The sequence below is a fragment of the Trachinotus anak genome, unplaced genomic scaffold (assembly GCF_046630095.1).
Source record: "Trachinotus anak isolate AG129_WGS33_773 ecotype Australia unplaced genomic scaffold, CSIRO_AGI_Tana_v1 ptg000018l, whole genome shotgun sequence".
In the NCBI taxonomy this organism is placed as follows: Eukaryota; Metazoa; Chordata; class Actinopteri; order Carangiformes; family Carangidae; genus Trachinotus; species Trachinotus anak.
Window position 1 is genome coordinate 7,541,016 of NW_027273869.1, and position 24,457 is coordinate 7,565,472.

At 39.9% G+C, this 24,457-nt stretch overlaps 1 protein-coding gene across 4 annotated transcripts in view; it reads left to right on the forward strand.

Annotated features, from left to right (window-relative positions):
• The window catches only part of gramd4a (GRAM domain containing 4a), a 52,863-nt gene extending 30,239 nt beyond the window's left edge, over window positions 1-22,624 (forward strand). For 3 of the 4 annotated variants that reach the window (XM_071501969.1, XM_071501970.1, XM_071501973.1), the window contains 17 exons: window positions 1,391-1,511; window positions 3,888-3,949; window positions 7,616-7,754; window positions 8,139-8,164; window positions 8,295-8,386; window positions 9,296-9,387; window positions 10,003-10,051; window positions 10,140-10,211; window positions 10,298-10,341; window positions 10,452-10,561; window positions 12,173-12,327; window positions 14,273-14,417; window positions 14,603-14,696; window positions 15,099-15,189; window positions 15,411-15,479; window positions 16,145-21,812; window positions 21,855-22,624. In XM_071501969.1, the coding sequence (XP_071358070.1) occupies window positions 1,391-1,511; window positions 3,888-3,949; window positions 7,616-7,754; window positions 8,139-8,164; window positions 8,295-8,386; window positions 9,296-9,387; window positions 10,003-10,051; window positions 10,140-10,211; window positions 10,298-10,341; window positions 10,452-10,561; window positions 12,173-12,327; window positions 14,273-14,417; window positions 14,603-14,696; window positions 15,099-15,189; window positions 15,411-15,479; window positions 16,145-16,255 (1,472 nt within the window). In that variant the 3' untranslated portion in view covers window positions 16,256-21,812; window positions 21,855-22,624. The remainder of the gene's footprint in view (window positions 1-1,390; window positions 1,512-3,887; window positions 3,950-7,615; window positions 7,755-8,138; window positions 8,165-8,294; window positions 8,387-9,295; window positions 9,388-10,002; window positions 10,052-10,139; window positions 10,212-10,297; window positions 10,342-10,451; window positions 10,562-12,172; window positions 12,328-14,272; window positions 14,418-14,602; window positions 14,697-15,098; window positions 15,190-15,410; window positions 15,480-16,144; window positions 21,813-21,854) is intronic. The other variant, XM_071501971.1, reaches the window with a different exon arrangement.
• Window positions 22,625-24,457: the final 1,833 nt, after the last annotated feature.

Sequence of the window (24,457 nt, forward strand, 5' to 3'; positions counted from 1 at the left end):
AAAACATCACACTGTCAATCATTTTTATATGTATGTGGCTGTAGAAGGATTTAATCTCGGCTTCTGCCTGTTCCTGTTTTAGTGCCCAATGTTGTAGGAACCAAAATGGATGCAGGTATTCATTCATTCATGCCTCTGCACATGTACTCACTTTTATTACCTCCCCTCCTCCAATATTCATGTGCCCCTTTAGTCCAGGACAATAGACTGAGAGGAAACACCGCTGATGTTGCACCCCAAGCTTAGAAAGCCCCGATACCTGATACCCCTTGATGCTAGGAGCTGACGAGGAGGAAGAGTAGGGGACAGGTGAAGGAGATGGATGGAGGGAGAGATGAAACAAGACATACATACAAAAATCACTTCAGATCTATGACTTCAAACTTCCAACAACTTCCAACACTTCCAATTTCAAAACGATGGTGACAACAGTGGCCAGGGCTAGTATGTGTTCAGGTTGTCTGTTGTCCCGTTCTCATGAAATTGATATCTCAGGAACGCCTTCAATGCCTTCAAATATGGTACAAACGTTCTCTTGGACTTGAGGATGACGAATTGATGGTCAAAGGTCAGAGGCACTTTGACCTCACAAAAAAAAAATGTTTTCGCCATATTACAAGAATCTCTACACAATTTAACACAAATATCTAATAGGTAAAAAATTACTAAGTGATGACATTTTAAATCTGTTCAAAGGTCAGCTTCAAACACCTCTGGCCATTATTCACCGCTGAACAGAAGGAGATATGGTGACTTTATTTACAACCATGAGGCAGTAGTTCTAGTTTTTAAATAGTCTTTTTTAGTGAATTTGAAGTAGTTTTTCCCCAAATAAATAGAAATAATGGATGAATTGTGCCACATAAATTTCACATGAATTAAATCTGAATACTTCAGATGCCTTATTCATGATGCTGAATGTTGGAGCCCCTTTTTAGTTTGTGTTTCTGATCTGCTGTTACATTATATAACATCCAGGTGGCCTTGGACAGGTCTGCCCTCCGTACAGCAGTCAAAACTAAACATGGAGAAGCATCGTTCAGTTTTTATGCTCCTCATATTTAGAACAAACTCCTGGATAACTGCAGGTCTGCCGCAACTCTCAGCTCTTTTAAATCAAAGCTGAAGATTTTGCAGCTGCATTTTGTTAAACCAAATAAGTACAAATTTCTTACGCTGCACAGTAACTTTTACTCTTGTATTTCTTATTAAATGTTTTTATTTTCTTGTGTTACTTTTACAATTTGTCTTGTTGCCTCTTATGTTGTTTGTAAAGTGCTTTGAATTTCCTTGTTATTGAAATGTGCTCTATAAATACTCTGGCCTTGGATGCTGTTTTCTACTGAAAACCTTAGATACTGACCCTCAGTGTTTTTGTCGTGTCTTTCAGAGGAGGAGCTGAGGAAGCTGCGGGAAGAGACCAATGTGGACTCCCTGCGGCAGGAGCTGGAGAAAGAGCGAAGCAAGAGGATAGACCTGGAGCAGAAGATGAATGAGGTGCTCAAGTCCAGGTAAGAGGAGAGCGCAGTGACCTGGGACAAGAAACAAGGACTAAATGTGTGAGATGGGAAGTAGTGACGAAAGACAGGAATTGGTGACATTGCACTTAATAACATCTTAGCTCAACAGAGTTTATCACGGGTCAAGTCACATGGTGTGTGTATGTGTGTGCGCGTGTCTGTGTGTGTTGTGTGTATGTGTGTGTGTCAGTCCTGGTGTTACCCGAGGTTTGTGTTATAATTAGAGGCCTCGGCAGCTTAGTAGGCAGGGAATTCCACAAGGTGTGTGTGTAGTTGTCTGTCTGTCTGTCTGTCTGTCTGTCTGTGTATTTTGAAAGAGATAGTTGGAGAAAAAAAACAGAAACAAGTCATGCGCTGGTGTGTGTCGCCAAGTGCACGCTGTGACGCAGTAGTTATGCTGGTGTCAGGAAAAGCCTGCGTCTCTTAACACCGGCCAAACCACCCTTAAACCCAGGGTGCGCATGTATGGCTCTGCTTGTGTGTGTGTGATCAGGTGTCGCTCCTGTGCCTGCCAGCGGGATATTCCACTGATGCTCTCCAAGTGATTACCAGCAGAGAAACACAACCTCAAGAATGTCAGTTCAGGATACTGTAGGAAGATGAACTAATGTACCATGGGAGTTTTCCTCAGTTAATCCGTTGTCAGCAGTAACCAGCTGGAGAGATGCATGTGAAGATAGCAGACAGTAAACATTCTTTCCGTCACTAATATCCAAACAACCTTGAGCAAGACATTAAAGTTTCTTTTTGAACACAATTATTAGACTTTAGATTCATCTTGCTTGAATATTTTAAGTGATTTGTGGCTTGTTGTATGAAGCAATGAAGAAATACATTTACACACTTGGCTGATCATGGGTTAGGGTTTTGGCTCAAAAGAGGCTTCGAGACAAGCCTCCAGTAAGTAAGGGAGAACACCATTCTTATGAAAGATTTCACTTGTTTAACACAATGATGCAAAGTTGACCATAGGCATGTAATTGGGTTGAGATCACATGATTATCCTCATTGTTATACCCATCACCATTCAGCGACGCCTCATGCCCAATTTGGAAGCATCATTATTGATGTTTTGGCTTTTTCCTTCAGTTTCTCGGCATATAAAACAGCAGCACTTCCTATAGAAGTGGCAGTGATGGTTGTATGGTTATTATTTGATGAATAAAAATATTTAACTGTAAGTACATATCTTCATTCTGGCTCTTAGAAGAAAGCATAGATTTTATTATCACATACCTGCAGTGTCTCTGACATTATTAAAATCATCTATTATCTAATTATCTAAAGCTGTGTCTGTTGTTGGCTGATATCTTACTGGAGCCAAAATATCTAAATCAGAGCAAATCAGAGCTGTGGTGAAGCTGATGTTGGAGATCAAATGGCAAACACCAGATATATGAAAGGCTATGACACCAATCAAGTCAGTGTTTTTGATAGGCTATAACAGGCTATAAAAATAGTTCTTCACAGGAATATAATTAAGAGGTCCATAATTTGCTAATAATTTTAACAAAGTTTCTGGGAAAGAACTGTGTTATTTGGTACTAGTAACAGGGAAAATGGAGACAGTGCTCAATTGGTACACTTCTTATTAATGAATTCCAATTGATTTACAGTCAAACATAGAGAGATTTCCGACTTCTGCAAACGTACCAGTGAACATACTGTATACAAGAATACATTTCCTGATGATAAATGAATAATCAAGAAATATTTTCCCAGGAGCAAATGGAGCTTTTCTGTTAAGTAATTTCCTATTTTCATAACAAATGACACATTTCTTTTAGGGAAACTTCCTTTTTGAGGACACGACAAACCTCTTAATATAAAATATCACCAACTTACTGTATCTCTCAAGGTGCTAACTTTAAGTAACAAAGAATTGCTTTGTATTTCAAGAGAGAAAATCAACACAGTCTTTCTGTTTTGAGCTAGTATCTCTTGACCATTAGCAGAAAACATGATGACCATAAAATCAATAAGATGATAGTCCAAACAACTGGAATGCTTTTTCGTCCCGTGATATTTTATTTACGTCAGTGCAACACATGGATGGAGATGGAGACGCACTCATCCACATTTGTGTAGAATTTGCTTGACTCAAATCTACAGAAGTGAAAAGAAATGTGTGAGGTTGTAAGTGCATGCTTTCTTAGTCTCTGTGTATCCTCTTTCTTACACTCTTTCTTTATGTTTGTCCAAAAATTGTCATTAACTTCACTAAGGCAGATGGAGAATGACGTTATTAAAATGTGAACTTCCTGAGACCTGCCTGCTGTGTGATTGCAGTTCTGACAACAGAGAAGTGAGAGTGGCACTTGACAAATCTTCCCCCTTCTCTCTCTCTCTGTTCTCTCTACCCCTCAGGCTGGAGGACTCTCCACCACAGCCTCCCCGAAAACAGCAGTCGCCCTCAAACAATGGAACAGGTAAGACCTTGGAGGAAAAGAGAAGGGGGGTGGTGAGTAGGAGTCCAGGGGGACTGTCAGGAAGTGAGTAGGGAAGGAAGACTTTGACAGCTTCCGAGTGTGGGAGTAAATCAAGAGGAGTGCATGTGCGTACATGCGTGCAGTGGAGCTGGTGATGTAGGATGTGTGTGGTCGTGGGCTTGATAGGAACAGTGTGTCAAAACAGTTCTGGGGTTATTCTAGGACATATAGCAGTGTGTAATGTGCATGGTAACAAATACACACTTATGGGTCGATTTCTGGTGTGAAATTAGTTGTAACAAGAGCAAGGACGCAACACAACAAACTGCATTAATGCACTAAAAACGGTTCCTCTGTGGAGGTTAATTGCTGTTATTAGTACAGATTTGCACTGCTATTATCAGCGCCATAAAAGTGTGTGTGTGTGTGTGTGTGTGTGTATGTCTGTTTTTCAAAATCTGTAAGGAAGGGACCTCATTAGTGCTGTCATAGACAGTTGGTATTTCTGAAAAGTGTGTGTTTATGTGTGTGCTTGGTCTGTTTTTGGTTTGAATAACAGTTTTTGTCATGGTTTGACTTCCAATGACCCAGTGACTTCTGCCTCTGTGTGTGTGTGTGTGTGTGTGTGTGTGTGTGTGTGTGTGTGTGTGTGTGTGTGTGTGTGTGGTGGCACCGGGAGAAATGGAGAGAGAGAGTGACTAATGGCTAATAAAGAGTGGCTAATTTTGGAAAATGGGTTATGATTGTAGATCATTTCATCTAGGGCGGACATGCCTGAGCTCTAACCAGTGTTGTAGGTGTGTGAGGATGTCAGTGTTTTCAGAATGGATAAAGTGTGTGTGTGTGTGTGTGTGTGTGTGTGTGTGTGTGTGTGTGTGTGTGTTTGAGCTTGTTTGTGTGGATTAAAGGACAGAGAGAAAGTGAATATAATGTGTTAGATAAAAGAGAGAGGCTGAACAGAGTCATCTGGGTTGATGGGACTGGGTAACTGTAAACTACAGATTAAAATGGCCTTTAACTGAATGTCATCATCAGTACAAAAATACTTGTTTTCATAATAAATCTGCTGCAGGAAACAACAACCCTCCTAGACCTTCCACTTTACCATAATTACATTGTCTTTTTTTCATTGTGTATTTATCCTCTCAGTGAAATTTGAGCACACAGGCTGCTTTTGTTTTTTCAGCTTCACATTCACAGTCACACACAGGCTGCTGTAGCACTACAACCACTATTGTACCCCCACAGCCCTGTCAGGTGAATTCAAGTAGCCATCAACACCACCTGTCAGGTTACAAATGTGTTCATTTGAATTAATTACAAACACTGGAAAGTGTTAGAAGTGTTTTCATACAATTTAACTGTTAGTGTTAAGGTCGATATGGCCAAGCTCACCCCTCTTAGCTACTGTTGCTGTATCAGTCAGGGTCTTTTTTCTTTTTGTGCATGTTTACAGTGATAATGTACCATAGAAATTCTTATTAATTTTTGAGGTCCTTTATTTGGGTCCTTTATTTCAGAAAGTGGTAGATGAAAGCAGGCTTCTCATTTTTGTCCAGCAGCCATGGATTATGTCAGCTGAACTGTCACTTGCAGATTTCATCATTTTATGCCGCTAAAACACTGCAAGTTGGTTGGAAACTCATCGTCTACAACTGACTTTTATTATATTTCCCACTGGTTTGGTTTTAAACAAGAGCAGTCTTAATTATCAACATGGTGGCTAAATACAGTACATGATAATGTGCTAAAAGACTGAAGCTAAAGCTGCACGTCCCACACAAACCGTCAGCGTCCTCACCAGCTGATAATCCATGTAGAAGACACAGAAATAAATGTTGCGACGCCTGGCTGAGGAGAGAGGGAAAGAGATAAAGATGAGAATATTGATATTCACTCTGGCTGCTGGCGTGCTATGTGCACACCACCCAGATACAACAAAACCCTTCACAGTCAGACTGGCCATTGGGCATATCAGGATAAACCCCAGTGGGCCAGGGTCTGTCCTCCAGCTCAGTGGGCAGGAGGATCGTCAGTGAAGTTTTTTCTGGCCTTGTTGTGTCAGTCTCTTTACCATCCCTCTCTGTGTGCCCATCATTCAGGGTGCACATGAGAGCAGGGTGCATGATCTGGAGACTTTACTCACTTCACCCCCTAAAGATATTGTTTGTTCTAACATAACCCTTGAATAGTTGGAAAGCTAACTATAGAAAAATAAGCAACAGTGGTTAGATTAATGCTTTAACGTGCATAATTTCAAACAGTATTCTTCATTTTTACAGTAGAAAGGCGTGTAAAACTGACACACAGTAACTAGTATGAGATAAAGCCAATACAAGTTCCCTAAATCAAATAAACAGGGTATCTGCAGGTCTTGAACAGTCTTCAAAACATTACATTAATTTCCCTCAAAAAGGCTTCAGTTCCATTTACACAAGCCAGTTGATTGTGCAGGCTGTTCCTTCATTATCCTTTTTTGCAGAGTTTCAGTCAGCAAAAATTAATTAATTAATCTTCATTTGGTTAATCCAACCATTATTTTTTTATCTCGGTCCAGGTCACATTAATTGATTACACTGGGGAACACAATTTTTGTTGAGTTAGGTCTGACAGCTGTTTTTCACTAATTTTTGGGTGCGGAATCCAAAACTGATCTCAGTTTTTTTCTATCACGTCAAGTTTTTGAACTATAGGATCCCTGTTTTCTTAAAACATATGAAAAATACTGTATATATTGGCATACAATGAAATATGAAAGAAACAGGCACGACTGCAATGTTTATTTAACTCTATTATGTTTTTACAAAGGATATGGCTACTGTAATTATAATTGTGTGCAGACATGATCTGGAACAAAGGAAATATATACCTATGTAAATAAAACACTAAGATGGAATAGTTACAAGCTTTGAAACCTAAAAAAACAGCATAAAACAAAATAGAACTTACAACGGTATGCCCATGGTTACAAGGTTAAGAGAAAAGCCAGCACAAATCCTCTTAATTCCTACTATGGTAGCTTTCTGTTTGCAGATATTGATAGTACTGACCTATTGGGAACTGCACACACCTGTCACTGCACTGTCTCAATTGTGACAAACAAGTTGCCACGTAGCTGTTGATGAGTCCAATCGTAATCAGCGGGCAAGTCTTACTACAGCTAATCAGTGGAATTTTGCTTATCTGGAGGGTAAGCTGTGGAGAAAAAACTTGACGTGCTAGAAAAAAAACTGACTGCAATTTTGGAATCAGCATGCCAATTTTAGTTTTAATCAGCATAAAAATCTAACTCAACAGAATATTTTTTTCAAATTGTTCCCCAGTGTTATTGATGTTATGGCTTATGGTACAGCAGATAAACACACGGTTAGATCAAGTCCTTTCAGTTCTTCTCTTGTGTTATTGGTTTTGGGAAGGTGATAAATAATATAATATATATAATATAATATATAATACTAAATATCTTGTACGTCCTTTTTTAATTACTACAGCCCCATACACACTACTTCAACATGTGGAGAGCTCCAAAGCTTGACATGCCAGTCGTGGCTGGTTACAATTGCTAAACTATGAGTGGAGCAGGGTAGAGCATGGACAATCAATTGAGGAGTGAGTGTCAAGCCTAATCTAAGGTGCTGATTACATTCCCTCATCTGATCTCTTTAGCAGAAAAACAGCAGAAGGAGGTGTGGAGTTCGCGGGTGCAGAAGTGGCTGTACGAGCGCTTCGGGGTTTACATCGAAGACTTCCGCTTCCAGCCAGAGGAGAGCACTGTGGAGACCGAGGAACCACTAAGTGCTAAAAGGTGGGAGAGAGCTGCTTCAGGACAGAATATGAAGTGTCTGTTCTATGGTATTGATCTGCGGTTGTTCAAGGAGATGTGGAGACAGAGCACTAAAGGTTTGAACGGTTCCATTGCAGTGTGTTGATTGCTAGATGCAGTTTATTCAGAGCTGCCTTTATTTAATAGAGAGATGACAGAAAGTTGAAGTTCTTCTTTCACATATTTTCTCTGTTCATTCTTTCTTTCCTCTTCTCTAAAGGAGAGTGAGTCATTTCAGGCTGATGAAGGCTGAAGTGTCGCCACCTCTTCTCAAACCTAGAGTAGCTTTTTCTTCCTGTTTGCGTATGTTTTTACACAAGCATCTACGTGTGTTCTGACCTTCACTTTTTTGTCTTTTCCATTCAGGTTGACAGAAAACATGCGGCGTCTCAGTGAGTACCAAAAACACACACAGATAACAGAAAACTATAGAAATAAGTCATACATTCTAATGCTTTGAAATCAATATTGATTCATATTGACATAAATCACATTGAATATCTCTCTTTACCCTTGTTTCAGAGAGAGGAGCCAGACCTGTCACCAACTTCTTAAGGAACCTCTCCGCCTTATCTAACTGGCACTCCGTCTACACCTCAGCTATTGCCTTCATTGTGAGTGTACACATCTCCTTCTCATGATTCTCTATTCTTTACACTTTATTTTCATTTCTGTTTGAACTTTATAGACTTAGATTTGACAAATTATCTCAATATATCATTCCATGTCCAAAATTTGAGGTCAATTAATTTACTCTGAGCCCATTTGTTCTTACACCCCTAGTACATGATAGTGAAATGAGATAAACGGGAAAGTCATTTCTGCTCCACAGTGACAGATTACAGTGGTTCTGCCAAAGACTGCACAGGTCTAATCAGATCTTTGTTCATGTCCAGAGTCAGTGATTATGCTAAATCATCTTCAGCCCACTTACTGTGGCCTTACATGCCAAGACCATCTCAATATCTCAAGATGATATTGCCCTAGTGTTTTCAGGTGACTCTAAGAGCATCTTCTACTTCTATGATCAGCACTATTATTAGCACTTAGAGATTTGTTTCAAATGTAAAGTGCGTTACAAATAAAATTGTATTATTATTATTATTATTATTATTATTGTTGTTGTTGTTATAAAGCCCAAAATTAATTGTTTCAACTCAGTGTGTCAGAATGAGCCTCCCATCATCATTAAAATCAAATCTTTACCTTCACCTTGTCTCAGTTTGTTTGACTCTCAGACTCTCTCAGCCACGCAGTTTTCCTTTGTTTGCCTTGCAGCTTGGTACCACTATGATGAAAGCAATCCTCAATCATCAAAGCAATACTTGTTGTAAAAGTATAATTTGAAATCTCTACTGAAATTAAGGAGTTTGGTGTCAGAGTGGATAACCACCCTGAGTCATTGCATCAACAAATCCTGACAAGTGAACAGCACTATGGGCTGAAATAATTCAAGCTGATGAATCCAAAATGATCAATTAACCAAACGTTGTATGTTTTGCTGTGTTTCCTTTTGCCTGCAGATCTATATGAATGCTGCTTGGCATGGCTGGGCCATTCCCATGTTCCTCTTCCTGGCTATCCTGCGATTGTCCTTAAATTACCTCATTGCCAGGTAAAAATACTTAATCTGATGAGTAGGCGATCCCCTAGTAGAAAAGCTGCTATTGTCCAGTTTTTAATACATGGTTACTACACTGCTTCCTTGCTTTTAACCTGAGTTGCTTAAAAAAATTGTGAATTTTTTCATCTGTTAGAAGGTTTACTGTACATTTAAAACTCATAATAAATGAGGCTACAACTGTGCTACTGGATGAACAGATGTGCACTGTGCACACACAGCAAATGTTAAAGTTAAAATAGGCAGAATTTGAAAACATGTATTTATGATCATCATAACTGTACTACAGTTATATCAAAGAGCTAAACACCAGCTTTTACTCACTGCTGCAAACAGACAAATGTGATTGAGGTTATATAACCATCAACAAAATCATTTGAAGTGGGGTGTGTTGGGGATCATTATGAAATGAGGGCACATTAGTATTTGTCAGACATCTGTCTGGACAGACTTTCAAACTAGGACAGCCAGTCACCTTAAAAGTGAAGGTTGTGAAGGTGTTGGAAACACTAACTTCAGAGGCTGATGATCAGTTTGGTGGCCTGGTTGTATCCAAACAAAATGGCTTATAAAAATGTACAATATTCACTTTTTCCTCCAATTTTCCAGAGGTTGGAGGATCCAGTGGAGCATTGTGCCTGAGGTCTCTGAACCCATGGTAAGACAATTTCCCACTTCCTGTTTCACAGCTTCCTGTCTCTCAGAATCAGGTCAATGCTATTAGTTTGTCTCTTTGATTTGTGCAGGAGCCTCCAAAGGAAGACTTGACAGTGTCTGAAAAGTTCCAGCTTGTACTCGATGTTGCACAAAAAGCACAGGTACAACACACACCATAGATCTCAGATCAGAGTGCACAGATGATGAAACAGTATGGGTTCATACAGTGATTCAACTCTCTTTACAGAACCTTTTTGGTAAGATGGCGGATGTTTTGGAGAAGATAAAGAAGTAAGTTTTAAAACTTTTCTGCCTTGCAAGTCATTTCTTTAAAATGACTGAAGTATCAACTTGTATATTGTTTCTCTTCCCACTTGTGTGTCTGTGCATTTGTCTGTCAGCCTGTTCATGTGGGTACAGCCGGAGAGCACCCGGAAACTTTACATCTGCCTGTGGGTGGCTTTCATCACTTCCTGCGTCCTACCATACAAGCTGATGGGCTTCATGATCGGTGAGAGACACACACACACACACACACACACACACACACACACACACACACACACACACACACACACACACACACACACACACACACACACACACACACACACACACACACACACATATATATGCACATGCCCACATGCACACAAAGCTTCTTTATCCTCCTGAAATACTGTACATACTGCATTTTGCTGTGGAATGAATGAAAATACTTATTCTCAATCCAACATACACAAACAAATACATTCATGCAACATTTGTGTAACTGTTCTCCCTGTGCCTGTGAGGGGCAGCTGCAGGCTGCTGGCATGTCTGATTATCTGATAATGACTGTTTCAGCTCCTTCTTGTAAACAGAGGGTCTCCATGGTGCTGTGTTATTCATATTTCCTTGAAAGATGCTTCGAGCAAAACTAATTGTTGACACAATTGCTTTATTGATTCAGCCATATAAACGGGGTTATCTCTTCTCATGTGAATCCTAAATATACTTCATTTCTACTGTAAATGTAAGGGGCAACCAAGATCACTATAGATATGACATCTGCTGCCAAGCCAACATAACAACAGAAAACATCCAAATAGGATCAAAAGGTTGTTTTTATCAGTCAGTTTGTGATTTGTTAACAAAATATGCTGTTGGCTACCCTGTTTCCACATCTCTCAATGGCCATCCACATCTCATGTTTGTTATGTAGTTCATCAAGGTCGGTTAGAAAACTAGTTGACCTGTCAGAGCTTAGTAGGTGGGCTTAATATAACATACAACAACATCCCTGTTGTTGTATGGCAACAACAGGGATATTGTTGCCATACATAGCTTACTAGCTACATTAAAGAAAAATAGAATAGAAAAATGAGGACAAGCGTGGATGTGATCGACAGAGCTGTACAAGTTACAAGTCCATGTACAGCAATAACAACTCTCTCATTTCTAACGGCACTGTTAGAGACTGTTTCTAACAGCAGCTACTGCATCTTCAGTGTTAGTTAGGTGGGTGGGTTAAACACTTGCCACTGATTGGTTATGGCACAATACAAACTAAAAAACAAAAAGTTATGTTCTGTTAATCAACAAATTAAAAGTATGATGAGTGCACTGTCAGGCTGAGGGAATGAAATGAAACAAAATGGCAGTTAGGTCTGATTATCATGCTACTGTTTGATACCACATCCAGTACTTTTGTTGTGTGCTAGCTATCAGTGTTTTTCTTGGCTTTTGCGAGTTAGTTTCAGAAACTGACTGTTTGTACACTCAGTGCCCAGTTCTCCCTGTTCTGTTGGAATATGCACAATATAATTCAAGGCTCATTTTCATTATTTAAAACTGTTAATGGTCCCAGACACTGGCTGTATGAATGTGGCCAATAAAAATCTCAGCTCTTTTCAATGTATCTGATTAAAAAAATACTGAAATGTGAAAGATATTGAAAGGGAAAGTATATAAAAATTGGAACGATGTGAAGGATACAAAAGGCTGCACCAAGGCCATAAAAATGTATATTATGTATAAAAATGAGTATTTGAAGACTCTGAAAGGAAGTGATGACTTTTTGCCCAACACCATTGCTGCAAAAGATTTAATTGTCTGCTATTCTGTGTTTTCCTCACCCAAGGTCTGTACGCTGGCATCAAGTTCTTCATCATAGACTTCCTGTTTAAGAGCTGTCCGAAGCTGCGGGACAAGTACGACACACCTTACATCGTGTGGAACAGCCTTCCCACTGACCCCCAGCTCAAAGAGAGGACCAATGCCACTGTGTCGCGGCGGGTAAGCTCTAAAACACATACAAAAACACATCTTTATCCCCTCCTTCATTTCCTCCTGTCACATGTTCTTGCTTTCCTAAACTAAGTCTCAACACACACACATGCAGAGACCCTCCAATGCAGCTTAGTTTGGAACCTGTCTGAAACAAAATATGTTCAAAACGCATGTGGATTATTCTACTAATTCTCTGCTCAAGCCTTCTTTGTTCCTAACCTAAAAACCTCAAGTGTAACCAAGGTTAGAATATAGAGGCTTTGCATTTGCGTAACAAAACTTTCGGCAGCTACTGCGCTGAGCTCCACTTGAGATTTATCAGTAGGTTTGTGAACAGAATAGCCCACAACTTTTCTAAATTCTAAAATCTTATTTCCATATAACTATTCTATTATCTAGTTTATCAAAGAAGCTAATCTTAATAAAATGTTTAAAAAAAAAAAAGCCACAAAATTTGCTTAAGTCCATTTAACATGGGATAGAAAGTCAGGTGTTAGATGTGTAAATACTCGTGTTAGGGCGCAGGAGAGTTTAGCTGCAGGTCAGCTCTTTCATGTTGGCAAGAGTCCACCTCCTGAGGTCTCAGTCTGCCTCCCTCCTCTGACCCCCTGTGGAGAGGCAAAGAGAAAAAAGAGATCAATAAAGTATCAAAATATGATTACTCATCAATATTACATTAAAACTCAGCCACTCACTGTCTGTTCTCGTTGTGGGGACACCGCACAGTGTCTATGTATTTTGGTTTGCGTGTGTGAGCACGTGTGTGTTTGTGTGTGTGTGTGTGTGTCTTTGCTGTGGCCTCAGTCACAGGTGTACTCTGTCGTTTCTCTCTCTCAGCTCTCTGGCACTGAGAAGGTAGGGACTCTGGTGTGTCTCCGTTTGGTTCCTCTACTGTGCCTGGGTGTGCCGCCAGCTCACCTCTAAGCGTGTGTGTGTGCACGATGTGTGACACACCTTGGGACTGGCCGTCAGTGATTGTAAACAGAATGGATCAAAATGTCACAGTAACCTATAATTTAGTCATAGATTTTTTTTGTAATTTCTGATAAATATCACAGTGATATTTTTTTCTTATATATTTTTTTAATTTTGTAAATAAAAACTGACATTTGTGATCCATTGACTTAGATGCTCTGTGAGAAGTAGCGGTGTGTTTACTCATTAGTTCACATGCACATAGAATAGCCCCTTGACCGCTGTAATTTCGTATTAGCTCGTTAAGTCTCTCCCATTCCCCACTGTAGGTAGTAATTATTCCTCTAATGTAATTGCCTTTAGAATTTTTAAATGTTGCTGGCTGATTACCTTCAACCTTTTTATCATAATGCAGCCATTTTTCTTCAGATGACTTCACAACAAGACGGCTATTCCAACTTTAACACACAAAGCAGGAGACATTCTTAATAAATCTGAGTATACATTCACCTTCATATATATATATATATATATATATATATATATATATATATATATATATATATATATATATATATATATTACATTTTCTCACATTTTTACAAACTAACAAGTATTTTTGGTCGACCAGCTGTCTTTACGGTAACAGTATGTATGCTGAGTGAATGATGGCCTCACTCTCTGCTTTGCACGTCACACCTGAGCCTGTTGCAGAGAAGCACATGATGCAATAATAAAAGTTGAGGAGCTGTTTCAAGTGTGGCCACTTGTCCCAATAGATCTGGGAACTTGCAGTCCTATTGGATGATACCATATAATGCGCTGTGATTCTTGATTTTGAACATTTCTCTCTCTGCTTCCTCCTTTCCCTTATTATCACACTGTTTTCTTTCCTTCCTAACTGTCCTCCTTTTTTCCCCACATGCCCTTCTGGTCTCCTTCATGGCTGTTTTTCTCGCACTTCCCGTCATCCTGCCTGTTTTTCTCCCTCCCCCCCTCCTTCCTGCATTCCCTCTCCTTTTCTGTCTCTCTCCAGGTTCAGCCGGTGGTCTCTCGCAGCAGCCTCGCCACCGTCCCATGTGGGGTGAGTCGAGAGGAGGAGACAGGTCGCTCCCACAGCACCAAGAAGGGAGCCTTTCATGAGATCTTCAACCTGCCGGAGTCAGAGCGCCCTCTGGCGGGTGAGGGGACTTACTGCAGCATAAATACATTGTACACCTGTTTTCATGAGCATGGAGTACACTAGCTGAGAATAAAGAAAATCTCACAATAGTTAAAAACCAGGTTGTATACTTGTTTTTACCAGAATTGTTTAAGGTCAAGTGCTGCAAACAAAGTTCTCAATGTTTACTGTGTGTGTCCTCAGTGTGTGAGAACGGCTGGAGGTGTTGCCTGATAAACCGAGACAGGAAGATGCCCACAGACTACATCAGGAACGGCATGCTTTACGTCACAGAGAAGTAAGTGGGACATCCTCTCTCAAGAGAGTGTCTTTCATCATTAAATCACTGACTACAACAGAGAAAAAGAGGTTAGGTGGAGCAGCAAGGAATCACTTAAGCAAATGGGTGTTTGGTAATAACTTCTTGAAACGGTTCTTTATCAAGAGCTACACCCCATCTTCTTCTCTCTCCTCCTCCCTGAGTGTGTGTCAGTCAGTCAACAGTGGATAAAGTGGGACAGGCCTCCTCCTGAGAATATCTCTGATCTTCAAATCTCTTCACTGCTCTGGATATCTAACCAACGAGAAGTCCATTAAAGTTGTCGTCTGTTTAGCTGGCCTGCTTGTTTTTTCTCAGGACCCCTCCCAGCTATTCTATCTCACCCCACCTTCTCTCTCTCTCTGTCTCTCTCTCTGTCAGTTACCTGTGCTTTGAGAGCTCCAGCTCCAGATCCAGCTCCTCCAAAAAGAATAAAGTTATCAAGCTGGTGGACATCACTGACATACAAAAGGTAATCACACTTACATAATAATAAAAATTTTGCAAATGCAGGTAAACATTGAATCCTTCAACTGTGATTATTTGTCTGTCTAAATCATTGTTAAATGTGATAAGATTGTAACATTAAGTTAAGTAGCTGCTGACTGATTCACTGTGAGAGACTGTGCTGTTAAAAACTGTAATGACCCTCCTGTTTTGTATTGTATGTTTTTTTTACTTCTAACTCTCCAGTACAAAGTGCTGTCAGTCCTACCAGGAAGTGGGATGGGCATTTCCATAGCTACTCCTTCCACTCAGAAGGTACTGTAGAGCTTTCTTTCCCCTTTTTACTGTGGGTTTTTTATTTACACATATATAAGAATGGATTCAGTGAGATTTTGCAGGCTTGACCTCAAGTGTATTTTTTATGCTCTTATCAAAACTATAGATTGTTCAAAATGGGGAGTTTTTAGTGGCTGAGTTGTTGTTTGTGTTTCCCTCAACTCCAAAAATGTTCTCCAGCTCTGACCTATTATTCTTTTTCCTAACATGGGCTGGTTTGCTTTATTCATTAATAGGTTAACCATAGAGAATGGCACTAGACAGAATGGCAGTGCAGATAGATGCAAGAAATATTTTATTCCACTAGATACTGGATGAGAAGCTTTCCCGCAGGTGGGGTGTAGATTAGGAAAGTGCATACAACACTGTAACAGGTAACATTTGAATGTATGAAAATATTTTTGATCAGGTTTTCAGTTATCCAGGCTGGGTAACTGCACATTGGCAGCCCCACATAGAAACATGAGTAAAATGTAGAAATCTTCAGATGTGTGATGACTAAATAACTTTTTATCACTCACATTTCTTCTTTTCTTACACGGGACAGCAGCAACGTGTGCTCTGACATTAAACAGGGCAACTCTATGGAATGTAATGTGTAATATGTAGATATGTTTTAATCACTCAGCCTCTCTCTCTTCCAGCCATTGGTGTTTGGTGCCATGATCCATCGAGATGAGGCTTTTGAGGCCATCTTCACACAGTACATGAAGATCATGACCACCACCAAACCACCAGCCACTGCAGAGCTCTAAACAGCCTGAATCCCTGCAGCACATCTCTGCACTGGGGCTGAAGACTGAGGCAGAGAGCCTCCTGAGTTTCTACTGGACTGGAAGATACTTTCGAAGACCACACTCCTCTGCTCTGCGAGAGCCTCCTCCTCCTCCTCCTTTAATGGGCATCAGCTTCCTCATCGATGGTCATGTGCCAGCTTTGATTGGTGGCTTCCCTGTTTAGGTCACATCCGAGGGATATGAGTGTAGTTGGGATTTAGTCACATGATGTACCCTTTGTGGGTGTTGAACAATGGACAAAATCTGCTAACTGGTTCTGTGAGGAGCGAGGAGCTTAAGTGTGGTTTTTATCAATCAGCAGAAGGCTGGTGAGGGGGCTGGTTCTCCTCTCCCACCTGACCTGACCAACTGACTGGCTGACTGGTTTCCTGACTTAGTCGTTTCTGTGTTTGCACGTTTTAAGCGTGTGTGTGTGTGTGTGTGTGTGTGTGTGTGTGTGTGTGTGTGTGTGTGTACGTGTGTGCGTGGGTGTGTATTAAGGTCTTAAATTGCGTTAAGTGGCTCCTTTTTTCTCTAATCCTCAGTCAGTGGTCTGCTGTTGTAGGAAGATTTCAAGAAGTGCTCAACCTAGCTGTAAAATGAATATCATAAAACAACTGAAACTGAACAAATAATTCTCTCTTACTGCCGGACATCTGTAGGAACAAATATGTAAGTTTAGCTCTATAAATCAGTGCAAAAACAACCATTAATGTTGAAATATTTAGACGTTAAACTGGCTGATTGATGCCTCTTGGCATCGTCCAACAAAATAGGAGTATTCACGAATGAGTGGTCAGTGATTGTGTTTTTTTTTTTGTTTTTTTTTTTTAAATGTGTATTAGCTGTGAAAATGTCAGATCACCACTTGACTGACACAGAGAGCCTTTCTGTTAGTTTACATTGCTGCTGTCTAACTTCTGGATTTCCCCTCTTCTTTCTAGACACATTTCAGCAGCGACAGTAATGGTTTAGTCGTCTTCGTCGATCCAATGAGCAGAAAATGTACGCTGCGTTCAGCTTCCGCTTCGGTGTTTGTGAGTGTGCGTATGTGACACGTGTAGTCAACAGTTTTTTCAAAAATGCCTTTCTTTTGAAAAAAAGTTTTGTTTTTTTTTCTTCTTTTTGTCTTTGTAACAAACAGTCTTTGGGACAAGTAACTGTTGGTCCTGCAGCTGCTGGATATGTCTGAGACGAGAGCACAACACTGACTGCCGTTTAGAGTTGTAGGACAGTGAAGAATATTGCCTCCAATGTCTAGGCTTCTCTTTTCGAGGCACAGGCTGTACATATATAGTGAGATTTTCTTTTTTTTCCAACTACAGTATTGTCCCTGCACTTTATTAGAACATTAACTGGAATTCCTGACATTTATGTTGCAGCGAATAGACTTCAAATGCTCACTACTTCAGCTGGAATCCATGGTCAGTGTTTGCAGGTAGTTTCAAAGGTATTTCTCTTTTGTCTCAGTAATTGAGCCAGCACCGGTCGTATCCTGCTGGTGCCAGTGCAGCACAAACACAGTCTGAGCACACTGTATTAATACAGAATTGATGTCTGCCACGGGGAGGATGTTACTGTGTGTCAGACGACCTTCAAACTGACCATAAAACAAGAAGGTACTTTAACTTGATAATGGAACCACTGGCAGATTATTTTCACATCACTGCCCTTCACACATCAAAGTGTTGAGGTATCTCAGCAACCAGTGGACATATTCATCAAACATGTCCTCTTCTGATTGGGTATTCTGACTTCCATAAATGCCAGCTGGACAGGCTGTTCGAGGCAGTAACAAATTCTGGATTTACTTATGCGAGTCCATGTTTGTTTAAATCCAAAAACCAGGATTATGAGCTATGAAGACATGCCTAATTCGTTTCTTTTGTTTGTTTGTTTGTTTGTTGTTGTTTTCGCTTTTTGTTTTTGTAATGCCACAGTGAGTAGAGACTGTCATCTGGGTGCTCTTCCACTTGTTCCAGATCTTCTAAATGTAGTTTTTTTTAAACAGTAGTCTATGAAGTATATGGGTAGAGGTTTAGACCGAACAGAATATTTCAGCGTCACTTTATTTTAAGATGCCATTTGCAAGAGTAAAGCTGGTCCTTGCTCTTGCGGAATGGTTTGATATGTAGAAATATAATGCCAAACTACATGAGACACTTTAGCGTGTTTTGTAAGATGAATGGAGATAGGGTACAGGACTGGAGGTCATGATTTCTCAGTCAGATTTAATATGAGAGACAAGAGAGTAGCTAATCCACACTTGCAGCTCCTATTTACTGTATACCCAGCAGCACAAGCTTTAGTTTTCTTGTATATCTTACAAAACACTGTTGAAAGGGAGACCTTGACATTTGAACATTTACTTTTATTCTGGAGATTTTTACTCACTGGAATTTTTTTTTTCTTGTTTAACAATCCTTAATCACACTTGTCACCATTGCTCAAGAAAAATAGGGGATTATTTTCAGTTATCTTCCCTATAGAATTGCTCTTTGACTTAAAATGTCAAGGTGTCTCTTGAAGTCTATACAAGTCCTCTTGTCATCATTATTAATTAGAATCAACTGGACTGGATATGAAGTTGCCAGAAATGCAATGGACTAGTTCAAACAACCATATTAATATTATTTTTAGTTCAAGCTAATTAAGGATGATATTTTTCTTTGACATGCATTTGTATGCTTTGGCCTGTTGTTAATAGGCTACCTTTCCAGACATGGATTTCTATTTTTGTTTAGGAGTAAATTTGATCCATGAAGGAGGGAAACCTGTTGGATATTAGAGCAGGTGAAATCAGTAAAGTAATTAACGCTGTCTCACTGTGTGAATGGATGGCTCTTTGTAGTCTTAAAGCTTTTACCTGAAGCCTTTTGTAATCTGTTAACCCTGAAAATCAGCTCTCGGGGGTTTGCAGACCCTGACATGGCTGCACTCAGATAAAGCACAGAATGTATCACATTTAATTTTTTTTTTTTTTCTTTTGCCAAATCCTTAAATTTCTGTCTGCCATATTCTGCCTACGCTCATGTTTACAGATGGTTGTAAAATTATTTTGTTGTTTTCTTCTGTTTTTTTAACAACCCAGTTTGAATTCCTTTGACTCTGGAGTTATGAAGACTGGACGGCTACACTGTTCTTGAATTAATGTCTCAGCTTTCATTGGATCTGCACCACTCATATGACTATCTCTGCTCATCTTTAACCGATAAGAAACTTGGGTCATAGTTACAACAGGAGCAGTATTTTAAACCTCATACAGCATGTAAATTGTCATATCCAACATCACAGTACTTGGCTACAGTGTAGTGTAAATTGCAGTAAAACACCAGATTCACTGGCTTCATACAGAGCAGAGATGGTCATGATGGACTGAAATGGTAACTGTAGTGTTTTTGACATTTAGTTTGTCCATTGTGACTTGATGCACCGTTTGAAGATTGTAGAGAAAGGCACATAAAGAACAAAAGTTGGATTCCCATTGTTTTTAAAAATGAAATAAAATGTATGCACTGATAGTACTGTGAGGCACTTTGGAGGGAAGTGTCCTGCAAATGGCTTAAAGAAATAGTTTGAGATTTTGGAAAATATGCCTACTTGCTTTCTTGCTAAGAATTGGATGGGAAGATTGATACCACTTTCATGTCTGTTAAATGAATTGTTCGCATACAAAAAAACTACAGCATCCATAATTACGTCATCGCAAAAATAAAAAAGTATAAGATTGTTCTTTAAAAAGTTACCACCCTTAAACTATCTAAACATATAGACCTAGCGTATCTCTAATTTAACACACAAACCTGTGTGTGGTAGTGGGGTATGGTTTGGGCTCAGCTACAGGGAAGAGATGTGTGGGAGTGGCTCTTGGGAGTAGTGTCACGGCTCTAATTGGCACAGGTGTTGCATGTTGACTTGTTGACAGCGATGACACCACGTTGTCCGATACTGCAGATGTGGAGGGGGAACCGGCAGCGCCATCACAGGAAGCTCCGAGGGTTCCCCAACTATACTTCACTCTGCATTCAAGTGACAAAAATTGATAGTTGTTTTATTCGTCCTGATGCAGCACAGACATACCCACACTTTCTAACACTGGTTAGGGAAAGGCTGTACATAGTGAGTCGTTACGCTCCCTGAAGATGTAATCGGCCAGTTGTTGTGTCAAAAAGCTGAAGGGAAATGGTTTTCCATGTGGCTTATTACAAACCAATAGCTGGTCACATGGCATATGACAAAACACTGGACCGGATAATAGCCTGATTCTTTTGGCCTGGCATTCAGGGAGCTGTGCACTGCTGGTGTGCCTCGTTCCCTAAATGCTAACTGGTTAACCAACTAGCTGTACCAAAAGCGCCTTTGCGCCCATTGCCGTTAATTGAGGTTCCATTTGAGTATGTTGGGGCATCATCGGGCCATTTCACTGGACTGCATGAGGATATTGTTTTGTTTTAGTCCTAGTGGATTACACAACACGATATCCCGAAGCAGTGCCGCTGCACACCATCTCTGCAAAAGATGGTCATCTGTTTCACTTTAACTGTATGAAACGACCTGCACTGTTTCAGGTCCTTTCTCCTCAAAGAAATTCTAACTAACCAAGGCACCTCATTAATGTGCACACTATGGTAACTTTAGGGATTATTGGGCATCAAATCAATTCAAATTACTGTGTACCACCTGCAAACTGATGATTTTGTCAAGCATCTAAATAAACCTTCCATGATCCATGCGTTCATTCACAATGACAGCTACAAATGCGATAGATGGCTGCACTCTCTATTGTTGGCAGTGTGGGAGGTGCCCCAGGCCTCCACAGGATTTTCCTCCCTTTCAGCTGCTGTTCAGTAGAAAATCATGCAGGGTTCTGGACCTGGTTAGAGAAAACTGAGAGGGAGGTCCAGGCCTGAGAAAAAATGAGATTCAGTACATCCTGGACCTGAGAGCAAAACTCCACACAATTGGGCAATTATCACGGGAGAATCTGGTCAGGGAGCATCAAGGCTTGTACAATCGGGGCTAGGCTGAGACAATTTGCACTGGGAGTTCTCTTATTACTTCTGTCATCCTTCTGTCATCCAGGTCAAAATGGCAATTGTTGGGTTCTTGTTGCAACAACCCTTTGTGGTCACACAATGAGCAGATAATGTTGATAATGAGATGATGTGTTCTGACTGGGGAGGGGCAACAAAGATTTACCACCTCAACCTTTTCAAAGCATAGAAAGAGGCGGTGACTGTCTGGTGACTATAGCGAAGTAAAGAGATGAGTTGGGGCCTGAGTTGCCAAATCCCACCAGGCCTATCCTGCTCCTTTGTGTTAGCCATCTCTTACTGTCTCTGAAAACACATGTTGCCCCCCCCCCCCCCCCTTCCTCTTGCCAGGATGCACAAACCTCAGGCATAGCCCACATGTGCATGGGTATTTTTTACAACATAGCTGTTCAGGAACACACTGTTTTCAGAGTTGATGTGCAGACAGGGAAAATGGGGGTAGGCTGGGCCAGACAGATTCCAAGTCTGGGCGATAGGGGTATGTGATAGTGGTGTATCATATGGCCTCAGCTGCAGGGGAACAGCAGTATCAGTCTTCACATGTAACCCTCTGCAAGAAAACGAAAAAGCTTATTCCCCAAAATGTTAAAATATTCCTTTAATGTCATGAATGGTCAGCTACATAATGACTGCCATACTGCGCATATTTCTGCAGGTATATGATAGAGAACAGTTTGAGGATGTTACTGCTGTCATAATCACAGGGACTTTGTCAAAAACTGTGTTGTCTTTTCAAGGTCCCCTTCATTGAAGCCGGTGTCCTCGCTGTTGTATTAAATATGTAGTTTCTCTAACTGTGTGTAAATGTTAATTAAGGGTTTTTCCAAAAGCATTTCAACATCCAAGTGATCCACATTGAGTGTACAGTACACCAGGGCTCCTGTCTCATTTTGGACAATGTACAAATTAACTGTCTCAAGGCTGCAAAACATCCTTAATCTGACATTATGACTGAAGTAAATTTAAAAGCTTAAATAAATAAAACTTATCAAGGATTTCATCCTATTTTATGGACTGAGACAGTATTCATGATATTTGGCAAGGTCAGTGAATTGCAAATTAAAGTCCAAGTGTTACTGGGAAGCACTGCAATCATTATAATGAGTAATTAATTTGTTATCTGTGACGGTCACTATAATGTTTTTTTTTTTCTTTTTGTCAAAGAGGAATTTGTATACAAATTATTGAAATGTACAGTAAAGAAAACAAAAACCACTGAGTTTTTAAAAGACGTGTCTATTGTAAAGGATAATGTGATGTACATTTTTTAATTTAAGTAAATTAATTTAAGGTATTTTGCTTGTCTGTGTCGTTTTTGTTAAGACAAAGTTCCATTACAACATTGACTCTTTTTGGCTCTACACTGCAATACCTGATTACAACCACAGGAGGTCACTGTGAGATCTTGTGTTAAAGTTAAGACTGATCAACTGGGAGAGTTTTCTCATTTTGCTTCCCCTTCTCCACTGGGAGGTCAGAGGTCAGAGGTCAGGGTTACCTGCTTGGCCTTGCTCAGGGATATATCAATATTTTATCTTCAGTGTAGGAATAAGAAAATGGGTGGACTGGCATGTTATGCATTGCTACCAAATCTCTCTCCATTTCTATGGCGACTGGAATCAATCCAAGGAATCAATGAGGAGGTGTATGAACACATGTTTACACTTTGCCTTGCTTTTCTGACCTCTGCAGGTTCAGGCAACAATATTTTAAGACATTTTCTTCAGGTCAGTGACGCAGTTTTTCCCTCATGTGTGATATAGATCCAATCATGAATGATTGGCATGTGAATAGGGAGAAATTTATAGATGAACTGTGAAGGATGGATCGATTGCAATATTAATGATATTTCTAGATGCTGTGAGCCAAGATTGTTGGTGGAATTTACATCAGCACACATTTTGTTGTTTCTCAACTATAGAGAGGGAGGAAATGCCCAATAAAGTCTTGCAAAAATCAGGTACAGCTTGTTGCCACTTTCATAGCCAATATTTCTTTCTTTTGTGGCTGGCTGTGGGGAGATATATTTACCCATCCACCTTGTAAATGACAACTGCAACTTTCAAAATGTAATTGAGACCCTTCTACGTGATGCGGATCCATGAAATTGTTTCCACTATGCATCACTCAGTCAGGTCCTTTATAAAAGTTCTTCATCCTGAGCAATTCAGCTTAAATGGCACTATTTTCGTTCTCTTTTCAGGTAGTGGATGACAAGTCCTCTTTGTGCCACAGACGAAATTAAGGCCATATACCAGATTCAAGCTGTGAAAATACCCATCTGTCTGTGAGCCCTGGATGCAAGGTAATATGACACATGGTAGAAATTTCTATTCAGGCGACGGATATGACTGCACATGAAAAACAAGGAAGGCTGAGAAATGTTCTACTGGAGATACAGTATATCCACAGAAAATGTGATGAGGAGAAAAAGAGTTTAAATTGAAATGTAAAAAACTTTTTTTTTTATGTACATGAAATACTGAAGTTTGAATTGAAGGGATAAAGAATTCAAAAGGTAATTCGAAAATGAAAAGCTGAAATCTTTAGAGAGTCTTGCTCACCTTGCTCTCTCCCGTTCTCATTTGAAGTTTGCTATTTGCAGTTTTTAAATTGCAATTTGTGTGTAAATGACTCACCAGTCATTGCTGTCAATCAGGACTGTGGCAAATACTAGTTACTTCCAATTTACATTTTGATTGAGGTGTGATTATTTTAAATAAACTTGCATCTATGTCCATATGGTGATATATTTTTACACAGAAAATGGATAAATACACTGAAAGCTATCAGGACAGATGTTTCAGTGTTTTTATGTATCATTTATAATTGCACACAAACAGTCCAAACCTGTTAACTAAAAGTCCAAGAACAAAAATCAAGATAATGTGCTTTATTTTCAAAGGACCAAAAATCAATTCTTGCTCAGACAAGAAAAGCAGCATTTCATCCTTAACACATTTCCTGCAGAGGACTTGTCAGACACATGCTGTTCCTGAACTCAAAGTGATTTTTTATTTTTTTTTTCTTCATTGGCTTTTGAGAAGGCGCCTCATTCAGTGATCTGTGTTGACGTGTGGATGTGAAGTGTATTCCTTCTGTAACTCACAGAGGCTCTCGCTTTTTC